General features: G+C 40.4%; 1 protein-coding gene across 1 annotated transcript; it reads right to left on the bottom strand.

Moving 5' to 3' along the window:
- Positions 1-3,370: 3,370 nt before the first annotated feature.
- LOC107724124 (interferon-induced very large GTPase 1-like) lies at positions 3,371-7,956 on the bottom strand. The gene has a single exon (XM_016532923.1). The coding sequence runs from the start codon at positions 7,916-7,918 to the stop codon at positions 3,371-3,373; it is 4,548 nt and encodes a 1,515-aa protein (XP_016388409.1). The 5' UTR covers positions 7,919-7,956.
- Positions 7,957-14,233: the final 6,277 nt, after the last annotated feature.

The raw sequence follows: 14,233 nt of genomic DNA, 5'->3' as shown, positions 1-14,233 counted from the left end.
AAGAACTACTGTAAACAGGTTCATAATTAATATGAATAATGCATAATGTATAATTAATTCTAAAGTGAAGGTCATGGTAACCCACTAGTAGTGACTCAAGTATTACCAATTTCTTCAGAAGGAATTACTAATTACTTGGATCAGTATTCTAAAGTGAACAACACGATAACTCGATAGTAATTACTGAAATCATTGTAAGCTTTCAAGGTTTTTGTAAGATTCTGGATAGTAATTCCTTTTGCTAGATTTGGTAACACTTGAGTCATTACTAGTGGGTTACCATGATTTTCACTTTAGAATACTGATTCAAATAATTAGTAATAATTTCTTTAGAAGGATGTAGTAACACTTGTGCCTTTACTACCCAAAACCATACATATATCTCAAAAGCTTACAATGACGTCAGTCAATATTAGGGAGTTATCATGCTTTTCACGTTAGAATACTGATCCAAATAATTAGTAGTTCCTTTAGAAGGATTTGATGATACTTGAGTCATAACTAGTGGGTTACCATGATCTTCACTTTAGAATTAATTATACATTATGCATAATTCACATTACTTATGAACCTACTGTATATAGTAGCTCTTAGTAGTTCTCTGGGATATATGAAAAAAAATAGCAGTTACTGATTAGCTAATGGTGAACTACCACTTTCAGCTGAGCGCTATTACTTCCTAATCGTTAATCAGAGTTTCTTGTTAGTTAATAATATTTACTAGAATGTTATTAGTGCATAAGTTATTTGTTCCTGTGTAGTTGTTCATTAATGACAGAAGAGTATTCTAAAGTGTTACCCAATAATTTTTTAATGCACTTCAAGTAAGCATGTTAGGAGTATAATTGTACTATAAATATATATATATCTGAATTACAAGCATATGTTTAAAGGGGTCATCGGATGAAAATCTGACTTTTTCCGTGTTTAAGTGCTATAATTGAGTGTCCGGTGCATCTACCAACTCAGAAAACGTGAAAAAGAATAAACCAGTAATTTTGGTTTTGTAAGCATTTTTCGGCAAGCATTTGAGAAATTCAGCCGATCAGATTTCTCTCCCCTTGTGACGTATGAAGGGGTTCTTATTATAATATTACCGCCCATTAATCTGCATGTTTCCACCCACGGCGCTCAGCCACCATTGTTGTTCTCGCAAGAGACAGCGGTATAGTTGTTCTGATGCCATGGCAAAACTTTGCAGAAAACATGCTACAATGTTCTGTCGTTGGCTGCACAGATGAACACAAATCATTTTTTAGAATCCCAGCCTCAAAGGAGACAAGAGAGGAGTGGATTTATTTCGACACAACGGACGGAAGGGGGGTGGGGTGCGCAGTAACTCATTATCATTTAAAGAGACATACACCAAAACGGGTTGGTGTGAGCAGAGCTGTTTTTGACAAGGCAAAAATAGTGTTTTTTACACAGCCATTGAGTGTTTTTAAGCAAAATATGTTACAGACATTTCATGAAGACCCTAATAAATCATGCCAACTTGTGGAAAATGTTCATCTAATGACCCCTTTAATACATTTAAGAGTACTTCTTTTTCACCTGGGATACGAATAGAGCGGTCTAATCCAAATCTTCTGAAGAGATATATTGTAACACCACACCAGCAGAGGGAGCCCTCGCCTGAGTACTGACTGTGTACCGCTCCCTCTGCTTCTACGTTCATTTCCTGTTTGATCAGTATTTAGCAAGAAACTGTGTGTTTGCTCATTGCGAAGTATTTCCAGTTTACCTGCCTTACCAAGCGTTTCCATTGTTTTCTGCCTGCCTATTCTGTGTATGATTACTGAATTACCCCTTTGGATTGATAGCCTGATTTGGACTGACGATTGTGTTTGGACCTTTTGCCTGCTTACTCGTCTCTGCCTTTTGGATCTCCCTTGTGTATGTTGAAAGATTGGACTGCTGTTACGGTACTGACTCTCTGCCTGTTATTTCTATTAATAAACTTCTGCAAATGGATTCTAACGCCGCCTCAGCCTCACTGTTACAGGCATAGAGGAGCAACAATAATGTACATTATGTGGAAAATAATGTGTTTTTTGAACCTTAAACCGCATAAACACTTTGCATTACACCACCACACCAGCAGAGGGAGCCCTCGCCTGAGTACTGACTGTGTACCGCTCCCTCTGCTTCTGCGTTCATTTCCTGTTTGATCAGTATTTAGCAAGGAACTGTGTGTTTGCTCATTGCGAAGTATTGCCAGTTTACCTGCCTTACCAAGCGTTTCCATTGTTTTCTGCCTGATTATCTGCTCTACGTTTACTGAATTACCCCTTTGGATTGATAGCCTGATTTGGACTGATGATTGTGTTTGGACCTTTTGCCTGCTTACTCGTCTCTGCCTTTTGGATCTCCCTTGTGTATGTTGAAAGATTGGACTGATGTTATGGTATTGACTCTCTGCCTGGCCTAACGTTTCTGCCACTCAAGTCTTCTATTAATAAACTTCTGCATATGGATTCTAACGCCGCCTCAGCCTCACTGTTACATATATTTTATTTTATATTTTATAAACACTGATAAACATACATAGAGCACATCAAAATTTCTCAGTAAAACTTGTACAAATGTAACACTAATCACCGGACAGACGCAAGAGCTTTCGATGCATGCGTTGTTTATTCTGTAACACAAGGAGAAATATATTTTCTCTGGTGATACAGTGGGCATTTATACATATACTGTATATATATATATATATATATACACAAAAAAAAAGAGATTCACTTGCATTTGAGTCTAAATATGTTGTTAGTCATGCTACGCAAATTTCATCTAAACAACAACGTTGGTCATACAATCACAATCAACTAACATATCATTACACTGAATCATTACATTACATCATTACATATCACTGAACGTTCAATTTAACATTATTTGTGAGATTAACGTACTATTAAAAAAACACATTTTGCTAGAGCTCATTTACCTACCCCTCTCAACATCAGATACACTTCTCTGCTCGGGGGAAGGGAGTGGTTTCACAGGTAAAAGTCGAACAACACACTAATTACTTAATGTTGACACTGGAGGTCGCACAACAATAATTAACTGAACAAAAATATAGACATTTTGGTGAAAGACATAACATTCACAGGAACATTTTTAACACTGTTACACAAGTTACTCTTAAAGAAAAAAAAGTACTGACAAGAACTTGTCCCGAGCGAGAGAGAGTTACAACAATCTCAACATAACACATCTTCAAACATTCCATTTAGTTGTGATATGGAAACACAACACTTCAGACCAATATTAAGTAGGAAACTTAACATTTTTGAATACATCCAGGAACGGCATGTTTATACTTTATATTATGTTCTGCACATATACGTTCTGCTCTGTTTGTTTATTTAATTTTAAAGTATTCAAACAAACTCTCAATTGCACACTCTTTTGTGAGCTTTTTCCATTCATTTGGGATCTCACCCTGACCCTGGAATTTTTTATTGTAGTACTTTTCCAGATCTTTCTGGAACCTGCACACAAACCATTTCCAGTATGGCAGCTCAGAGGTATCAAAGGTGATGCTCCACTTTGCATAATCACCTCCTGCTCTTCTGTATTCTTTACATGGAAACCACTCATTTGATACACAAAATCTTTTACCACTGGACACTAAAGTTGTGCAAATATCAGCACTGAGATGCTCTGTTTGATGGTAATGCAAACCTTTGATCCCATCCACTCGATGGAAGCGAACATTGTGATCTCCAGGATGATCTTTGGTGGTGTTGGTGCAGATGGCTGTACAGAACGGACACTGAACCCAACAGCACTGACAGAAGTGATCAATCAGAAGCTCATCTGGCCTGAACTTCAGGTCCAGTTTTTCATCAAATGCATATATGTTAAACTCTGTACTGATGTCAGTCATTATAGCAGGGAGTTCTTTTCTTATCACATCTTCTAGGAGGTTGAAATCATCAACATAATCGTGTTTGACTCCACTGAGGTCTTTTTCAGAGAAGACCAGCACACCTGAGAGCTCCTCTGTGAAACCCTTCAACCACAAACCAACATCTCCACTGTTCACTTGAACATGTTCAGTAGATTCATTTGCTGCGTCCATGATCTTCTGCTGCAGGAGTTCAATGTTCTTCTTCATCTTGGGTAAAACACTGACACTGAACTTACCAGTGATAAACTGACTGACTTCATGTCTGATGAAACTCTTAAAGTGATCTCTGGGATTGCGAATGTAGTCCATGTATTTGTTGAAATCCTCCTCTTCTGCCAGTGTCTTCAGGATGTGTATCTCCAGATTGGATCTGTTTCCATTCAGTGATTCACAGTCTGTTTGAATGTCATCTGATAAATCTCTGGCAGTCTTCTTGTAGACACTTTGCTTAACAGGCTCTCTGAGTTTCTGACAGATGATCTCACCAAAAATGACAGCTGATGCAGCTCCATGGAGGTGTTTCTGGAAAACACTATAGTATTCTTTTCTCTTCTTCTCAACATATATTACAGGATCATTGGCTTCCCTGAACAGTCTGTGTTGGCCAGTGATCATCTTGTTTGCTCTCATAGAGATGGACAGAACCAAATCCATGAAGAATTCATTCTTGAACACATAGTGCACTGATGCTTCCTCGTGTTCTGTTTCTCTCGCCTTGATGTAATCTGTGAGTTGTTGAATGCAGCTTTTGTTGTAGCCCATCTTTGAAATGTTAAATGACTGAATCATTTCATCTGTCTGCAGAGAAACATCTGTGACAAATGATCTTATTTGGGCCTCGTCCTCTTTAGATAGAATGAAACCCAACTTCTCTTTAGCTGATCTGAAGGCATTTGTGAAAGCTCCAGTAAATCCACTGGATTTCTTTACCTTCACATAATCAGAAAAACTCAGTACTTTGAAAATATCCTTGCTCTCCCCCCAGTGGTCTACAGGAGCACTTTTATAGATGTCACTGAGGAGGATTCTTACATCTGTCATTATGTCAATCTCTTTGATTGCAGGAGTGTCTCTGATGATGTTTTTCACACACTGTTTCCAAAACAAATCAAACTCTTTCTTCACTGTTTCTTCATCATTTGCTTTGTCTTTGAGTTTTAAGGCAAGTTCTTTGCTCTTTTCCAAGAGAGTGTTTTCATGATGTGTCCTCTGAGCATCAATCTTTTTCCTCAGGTCTCGCTGCTGAAGAACCTCATTTAATTTCCTCTTTGTCTCTCTCACAATGTTTTCCTGAACATCTTTGATTTTGGTTTCAAATGACATTTTCCACTGAATCAGTAAATCGGCATCTGTGTCTTTTTCAAAGAACTCTGACATTGATTTTTCCACTTCTTCACTTGTCTTCTTCAGTTCTCTCTGAAGGTCAGTTTCCTCAACCTCATGAATTGCTTCATTTTCTATTTTGTTGTGTAACTCGTTCTCAGTTTCCATCATGGCTCTGCGAAGACTCCAGGACCACTTGCTGTATTCAGTCTCCAGTTTCCTGTAGGCTGAGATCTCCAGAGAATTTCTGAAGCTGAAGACGAATCGTTCCTTCAGTAAAGCCTCCCAGAGATCTTTAATACGATCTTTCAAGTGTGTCAGCCTCATTCCATGTGATTTTGAGGCATGAGACATAATAGTTTTCTTCAGTTCTTGAATGTTCTCACAGTAGTTTGGGTTTGGTGGTGCCATCGGTGGGCTGCCCTCCCAAAGCTGAGCAAAATACTTCACATCTTTCTGAACATCAAATTTAATGATATCACTGAAACGTTCTGCATCACAGACTTCATCTTTAGCAGCGAGTTTTGTCATCTCGTCCAGTTTCTCCTGCAGTCGTCTCCTTCCCTCCATGTTTTTCTCTCCAGCTGTGATGTCTGACACGTTCTGATGCACAAATACACAGCTGGGATTCAGTCTGACCTTCTTCATCCTCAGGATGGCCTGAACAACAATCTGAAGAATGTCCTGCATCTCAGATGGGTTTTCACCAAAGATGTTGATCAGTGTCAGATTTCCAAGACCAACAACAAATGTGGCCAGTTCATTGTCATGATGTCTTGTTGACCTTCCAGCCAGTTCTAGAGCACGAAGACCCTCAGTATCAACAACTAGAATATAGTCACAGGTGAGCATTGTTCTCATCTCGTCTGAGACTCTGACCAGCTGCATGAAAGCTCCTCTGGTGCACCTGCCAGCACTGACGGCAAACTGGAGTCCAAACATGGCATTGAGCATGGTGGATTTCCCAGAGCTCTGGATCCCTAAAACTGACAGCACAAAGACTCTCTGGTCTCCCAGTTTCTGGACGAGTTGATCTAGAACAGCAGAGACCCAGATTACAGGAACATGAGCAGCATCTCCATCCATCAGCTCCAGTGGAAATCCAGAGATCATCATCTCTGCTGCAAGACTTGGGAGAGAAGAAAAGTCAGACTGCAGGTGTTTCTTGTTCTTCTTCACAGTTGAACACGATTCATAGATTTGACCGATCTCCCTCATGATGTGCTCCAATCCAAAGGCTGCAGCTTGAAGTTCCTCAGATATTCTCTCAAGGTCAGCTTGTTCAGCTTTGAGATGTTCAGATTTGTCTTGGCTCTTTTTCAGTTTTAACACTGTCGACCACTTTTCATCATACTTGTGATGTAGAGCATAAATGTCATCTGATATATATTCATCAAGAAAGATTCCGAGCCATTTGAGGAAAAACATCTTGTTTGCAGAATCGGAATTCATTTCTTTAATAAAGAGCTTCATAAACTTGCTGACATCAGATTCATGTTGCTCTTCACGGATTTTGCCCATTTCTGTTCGTTTTCTACTTATTTCATTTTCTGTTATATCTGCTTGAGGTCGATGTAGTTCTTTGTTCTTCTGACTCCACTGATGCCACAGTTTCCCCTGACAGGGCAGAAATGATTCTTTGACCTTCGTCAGGTCTTTCTTCTCCAGTAAATTAATCATCTGCTGTGCTGCTACTCTTCCTCCCCTGCAGCCATTATCATCTTCCTCATCTACTCTGATGTCTGGGAGTTTGGACACATCTTCAAGTCTGAAAGCAGAAGATGATTCTGAGAGACAATAATTTATAGTTTTTCTGAGTTCTTCAGATACATCTGACTGATTCCGGTCTTTCAAACCGATTTTGTATTTCCCTTTCTTCATCTCAGTTACAGTACATTCATCTTCAGTAAAAAGCCAAATGAGTGGCTTTGCACTCCTGTATAGGTTTTGGATTGTTGTTGTATGTCTATCATTCCTGTCCAGTCGTGGTAGAAGAACAACATTGACTGAGGCCATTTCAGTGAGGATCTGCAGCTGTTTCTCATGGTCTCCTGCATCACCGTGAAGATTACAGAACGCAACACAGTTAGCAAATTTATCTGTGTTTTTCCCAGAGGGGCAGAACCAGGCGATCTCCACCACTCCATCCATCAGGACTCTGGTACTGCTGCTGCCTGGGCAGTTCCTGTGGAAGAACGTGTTGTGTTTCTCATTGATCAGACTGTTCATCAGATGAGACTTGGATGAAGACACAGAGCCAAACCTGAAGAAAGGCACCATCGGAGTTTGTGCCTTGTAGATCGGCTGGATGTGACTGATGATTTCATTGTTGGTGTTTCTCACTTTCCAGCTCTTGTTGATTTGTCTAAATGTCCAGAGAGGAAACTCAATCCGCTGTGTGAATGTATCAGGAACAAGCAGAGGTAGAGCGTACTGACACTGGGACAGTTTAGTCACTATCAGCTGCTTAAGGAAACCGTCAGCACAATGAAACACGGCCATCTGAACATCCATCGGGTCAATTCGCTCAGATTGTCTTGTTCCTTTGTCAGACAAATATATTGCTTTGAAGATATCACTCTCATCTTCAGGTGAGTCATTGTCTCTTTGTTGTGTGTGATCTTCCTCATTGGTCTCTTTAGTTTTAATGTATCTTGCTCTGTAGTCCATCATCAGTAGTTTTTGTAGGAAACTCAGAATCAACTCCTCTTCAGCACAAGACTCATGGAACTGTAATGAATGTGCCTTTATCTGAAGAACATCTGCAGCTCTTAGTTTGTTGTTGCGCCTGCCTTCAAGATGAAGTCTGTGATATAGATGCTCTATTTTTTCTCTTTCAGTCTTTTCTTGTTGTAGATGTTGATCTGGACTGAATTTGGTTGTTCCAACATCGTCGTTTTCTCCCTGTTTTATAAAAAAAAAAATAGATTAATTTTATTCAATGGTAAATATAATGTGGCAACAATGTGTAAAACAGTTGGTATATGTTTATGTTGTAGGTCCAGTGAAGTTCTTCCTGCCTACATGTGGTTGGTGAGTCTGTTCATCAACTGCTTTATCAGTGGGCAGTGGAAAGAGTATATGGTGTATGCAGATGCCCAATATTTTCCTTATTTTTCATATTCATTCATACAGTATATTCATTACGAGTTATTCTTTATTATTCTTTTACATTATATTCATATTACTGTTTTATGTTACACATATACTCAAGCATTATTCATTGTCCATTTATTCTCTTTATTTCCATTAATATGCATATTCCATTGACGTAATATATGTTTCTTCATTTGACATATAAGAAATTACATGTTATGATATTTGGATAGGATGTTGGAAACTTACTTTATGCAAAAATATTTTTTATATGCAGGAATGTTTGCTAAATTTGTCCTCTGCCTTTGTGGTACTACATATTCTTTTCCAGGAGCTGGTATTTGCTATTTGCAAGGTGATATTTGAAAATTGCCAAGATCTGCTGTTCTGCTCAGAAGGTGTAAAAACCACAGCTACATTTGTATCTTCTCTTTGATCTCATTGTCATGTCAACGTGACCTGACCTAGCTCTGAACTTCAGGTTAATTTAGACGGAAGAACACAGTTGGCAGGACGTAGATAGTGACACAGAGGATAAATTAATTTGACATCCATAGATCAGACCAAAACATCTTGTGATTTTGTTGTAGCATCTCTAGTATATATATTAGTCTCTAGTATATATATTATTCTAATTGGTTTTTCAGACAGCTTTTCTTCTACTCTCCTCACATGCTCTAAAGGTCGTTGGCTTTTGACTTCTGAAGATTATTATACTTAGATCAGATGGCTATCTTAGACATTTTAGCAGAATATACTCAGTTTGGATTTTGTATTCATTTTAATATTTTTCATTAATTTTTTATCTTTTATTATAATTTTCATCTGCAATTGTTACCAATTATGATATTATTTTTAAATAAACAATAATTTTACTGAAAGACTTCCTCTGCCTGGATCTCTCCTGCATCAGTATATAAACCGGTTGACTAGATAGACAGAATAGTGTCATGAATCACCCCTTTTTTTCCTGCATCCAGTGTTCGAATTGTCAAAGCTTTTTAGGTTTATCGTTGAGAAAACCTAATAACCTAATGACTGTTCCAAGAAAAAAACGTTTTCAATATCAGTTAATTAGGTGTACCAAACTATCATTAAGCAAAGAAGAATTAAATATCTTACCCATAGGCAGAGAGTGAGCCAACTACAGCGTAATCCTAAAGTAGCCTAATGTTAGTGTACTCTATTAACTACTTACATCATAAACCCGTCTTTTTAGACAAGTACCAGATATAGTGTTGTGAAATATTTAAATACGAATTTGTATTTAAAGTGATCACAATATAATAAAAACTCTGGAAAAGTGGGTATGTTTTCTGGTTGAAAAGTTTTATGTAATATCTGAAGACCTCCGTAAATACAACCTCCCATGAACAAAACAATTCTATAGTAGTGTTGGGCGATATGCTCCATAGTTATATCCTCAGCCTGTGAGATCGCTGATACACGATATTATCATGTAAATTTATTTCCTTGGATTCATAGCCGGAGAGTAAACCAAATCCAGGGTATGGCTAAAAGCAGCCTAAACTACATATTCAAGTACTTTAGTCAAGTAACATATGGATGTCATGTCATAAAATATTTTTAATATGACTGTTTTTATTTGTAAAATTATATGACTGATTTGTATTTAACATGATAATTTAATAAAAACATTCTAAGTTACTAATTATAACACTTTAATTTTCAGTTATTCAAACAGTGAGTAAATTATGGAGAAAGCGAGCAAGGAACATTTACATTAAAGATCACTGACTTTCAGTCTAGCCAGAGTTTAAGCACTCAAAACTCCTGTTATAATCAATGAAGCTGTCCATACACTTTATGATAAATGAATCTCTTACTTACATTGTACGTACATCTGTACCTTGTAGCTTATGATGAGAGAATTTCACAAGTTTCAGTCAGAATTAATTCAGTGAGCGCGCGCACTGATCAAAACTCCGGTAATTCAGAGATGACTCATCTGAATGCTTCTGATTGGCCATTGCATTCATAATCGCAACAGAATCGTGTGTGATTAGTTATAATGTGCAATGCTGTAAAACTCTTAAAACGAAATATGATGTAACATGAGCATGTCTAATTTAATACAGCAATTTATACTTTTTGTTTAATCTCCATTTTCACTAGCTTCATTTCAGTATTATAGTTTTATTGAAAAACCAGGGGACTCATGTGAGGAGTCGGCTGCCTCCCCCCTAATTATCATCATCACCCCGTCCCTTAATCGCCGCCCTCCGATAGGAGTGGGTGCGTGAGAGAGGAGGGGCGCAGAATCATCCAGGTCTGGCGGCGTGATGAGGCACACCTGAAGGGAATGGAGCCTCATCACAGCCACTGTTAAAATGCCGAGCGCGCCTCTCCTCGAGAGACACGCTGGTGTCCTCGTGGATCCAGGAAGGGAGCGTTGAGAGATCTCCGTGCCGCCGAAGATGCGAGGTGCCAGACCCGCGGTCCGGACGAGAACCGCACCCGTTACATAGCCGTCGGGCCAGGATGCCGGGCCATCTAGTCCCTTTGAGCGCTGTGGGCAAAGAGAAGGATGAAGCTGCTGGAAGAAGCTGCCCCACCTTCATGAACCCCGCAGCACGACGAGGACACCAGATCCCCTGTTTAATTTGAACACTCTTTCCCTTTGGACACTTTTACTCCTTTTTTTGGACTTAATGTTGATTTTCTGTTAATAAAAGCCTCTCTGAGGCCTGACGCCACACCCACTGTGTCTGTCATTTGCTCCTCCTGTGACAAATAGATATGAGTTGGATGTGAATTTACCAATTCTCACTAGCTGTTGCCTATCTGTCAGAAGCTGGCGATCCATTGACAGATAGAGCTAGGAACAGAGAGCTGGGTTAGTTTGGTCTGGAGGAGTGCTGGGATGGTGGTGTAGAAGGCCAAACTGAAGTTCACAAACAGGATCCTCGCATAAGTCCATGATCTGTCCAGATGTTGGAGGATGTAGTGCAGTCCCATGTTGACTGCATCATCCACAGACCTGTTTGCTCAGTAAGCAAACAGCAGGGGGTCCAGTGATGTCCTTCAGATAAGCCAACACTAGTCTTTCAAATGACTTCATGGCCACAGATGGTAGGGCAACAGGTCTGTAGTCATTAAGTCCTGTGATTTTGGGTTTCTCTGGGATGGGGAAGATGGTGGAGCATTTGAAGCAGGAAAGGATTTCGCACAGCTCCAGTGATCTGAAAATATGGAGGCCAGCTGGTCAGCACAGGTTTTTAGATAGGCTGGTGTAACACCATCTGGGCCTGGTGCTTTCCTTTTCTTCTGTTTCCTGAAGACCTGACGCACATCATCTTCACTGATCTGAAGAGCAGGAGGGGGGAGAGGGGGGTTGCTGGAGGTGTTGATGCTTGTGTAGAGAGATGGTCAGAGCGGGTGTGGGGTGTGAGACCGGCAGTTTCAAATCTACAGTAAAACTCATTCAGGTCTTCAGCAAGTTGTTGATTTGCCTCAATACTGGGAATAGTCTCTTGTAGTTTGTAATGTCTTTCAGACCTTTCCACACTGAAGCAAGGTCGTTGGCTGAAAAGTGGTTTTCCAGCTATTTAGAGTAGCTCCTCTCAGCCACTCTAGTCTCCTTATTCAGTGTGTTTCTGGCCAGATTGTACAAGACTCTGTCCCCACTCCTGTAGGCATCCTCTTTGGCCTGGCAAAGCTTTCTGAGTTTTGCTGTGTACCATGGTTTGTCATTGTTGTATGTTAAATAAGTCCTGGTAGAAATGCATATGTCCTCACAGAAACTGATGTAAGATGTTACAGTGTCTATGAGCTCGTCCAGATCAGTGGTTGCAGCTTCAAAAACACTCCAATCAACGGGCTCACAACATTCCCGCAGACATTGCAAGACCATAGGGGTCTTAGTGAATTGTTATCGGGTCCGTCAGTGGCAAAGACGGCGCAGAGAGAGGAAGCAGAAGCGGAGATGCTGGGCGGGGCTAAGGAAACCACCCACAAACCATAGCTATCAAGCATATTCCTCTCTAATGCCAGGTCCATCGTACAAAAAATGGATAATATGGAGCTGCTGGTTGCTGCTGAAAACTTTGTTTGTGAATGTTGCATCACGATAATCATTCCCAACGCTGCTGTAGAGTTAGCAGGTTGCACTATGCACCGTCAAGATCATGACGGAAACTCTGGTAAGAGCAGAGGTAGAGGAGTTTCCATATATGTACATAATGGCTGGTGTTCACTAAGCCGCATTATAGATAAACATTGTTCATGGGATATCGAGATTTATCTGCCGAGAAAGCTAACAACAGTGGTTACTACAGCCATTTACATACCCTCTACATTACAAGTTGTTCTGACACGTCACAGTGAACAAACACATCCGAGTCTATTAAAATCAGAAACCATGGATGACGAAAGAAATCCACAAACACCTCAAATCATGGGATACTGCCTTCAACTCATGAGACAGGGCCTTGTACAGCATGGCAAAAGGAGGATTGAGAACCACTTCACAGATAACAACACTAGGTGGGTGTGTCAAGGAGTACAACATATTACAAACTACAAGGGCAGCAGCACTTCAAACCCTAACAAAGACAGTCTAAGTGACTACAGACCATTGCTCTCACTGTTATGATGTGCTTTAAGAGACTGGTACTGAGGCATATTAAAACTAGCCTCCCTCCTGACTTCAACCCACATCAATTTGCGTCCAGGCCAAATAGACCTATGGTGGATGCAATTACCACAGCTCTACACATAGCACTGGATCACCTGGAACACAAAGGGACTTATGTTTGCATGCTCTTCATCGATTACAGCTCTGCTTTTAACAATATATTACCAGACAACTGCTTCACCTGGGCTTTTCATCTCCAATTGTATTCGTCTGAAAGAAGAAAGTCATATATATACCTAAAATGGCTTGAGGGTGAGTAAATTGTAGGGTAATTTTCATTTTTTGGTGAACTATCTCTTTAAGACACAGTTTTAACATAGTGGCTATGGCCCCAGGTGCCACTTCTGTCATCTAAGAACAGCAAACTGAGGTTACAATTTACATGGCTCACCAAAATTGGACAACAGAAGATTGGAAAAATGTTGTCTTGTCTGAGTCTCTATTTCTGCTGCAACATTCGGATGGTAGGGTCAGAATTTGGTGTAAACAACATGAAAGCATGGATCCATCCTGCCTAGTATCAATGGTTCAGACTGCTGTTGGTGGTGTAATGGTGTGGTGTATATTTTCTTTGCACACTTTGGGCCTTTTGGTATCAACTGAGCATTATTTAAGTACCAACTGAGCATTATTTAAACACCACCGGAGTATTGAGTCTCTATTGGTGTACGATCACCAAACACTACTGGATCTTCGACATTCTGCCAAAGATTTAGTAAAATTTGATTATGCTGGACAAAAGACATTGCCCCCGCTCCTATCGGGCATTCCAGCTTATCTCTGCCACCTCCCTGTTATACACCCCCGGCGTAAGCGCCACCGTCGCCGAGGAAAACGCAGTGGTCGGCTGGTGAGGGTGAAGACTGGCTTAGCGCTCTCTTCCATGGTTTCCTGGACTGAGTACCGAGCGGTGCCCCGCCTCTCTATTTCTCGGCGATTGCTGGACCCTATCGACGCCTGGCTGGTACCTGTCGTCGGCCCAGATGAGGTGTTCCAGACCCCTGCTCTCCACGCCCCCACTGGCGCAGGGTAAATCTGCGAGACCTGCGGCCTCTGTGTCGGGTTCCTCTGAAAGTCTGCACCGCCGGCGGTCCCTACCAGGATTGGGCTGGTGAATGCAAGACCGCTAGTGAATAAAACTTTTATTCTAAAAAATTTCTTCACATCCAGGGGTTTGGACTTTCTCTGTGTGACTGAGACGTGGCTGAGAGTCGGTGAGTCCAGTGTTTTCTCTG

Source organism: Sinocyclocheilus rhinocerous, unplaced genomic scaffold, assembly GCF_001515625.1.
Source record: "Sinocyclocheilus rhinocerous isolate Xijiao unplaced genomic scaffold, SAMN03320098_v1.1 scaffold1929, whole genome shotgun sequence".
Taxonomy (NCBI): domain Eukaryota; kingdom Metazoa; phylum Chordata; class Actinopteri; order Cypriniformes; family Cyprinidae; genus Sinocyclocheilus; species Sinocyclocheilus rhinocerous.
Note: the sequence above shows the minus strand (reverse complement) of the source record. Positions and strands in the feature narration are given on the sequence as shown.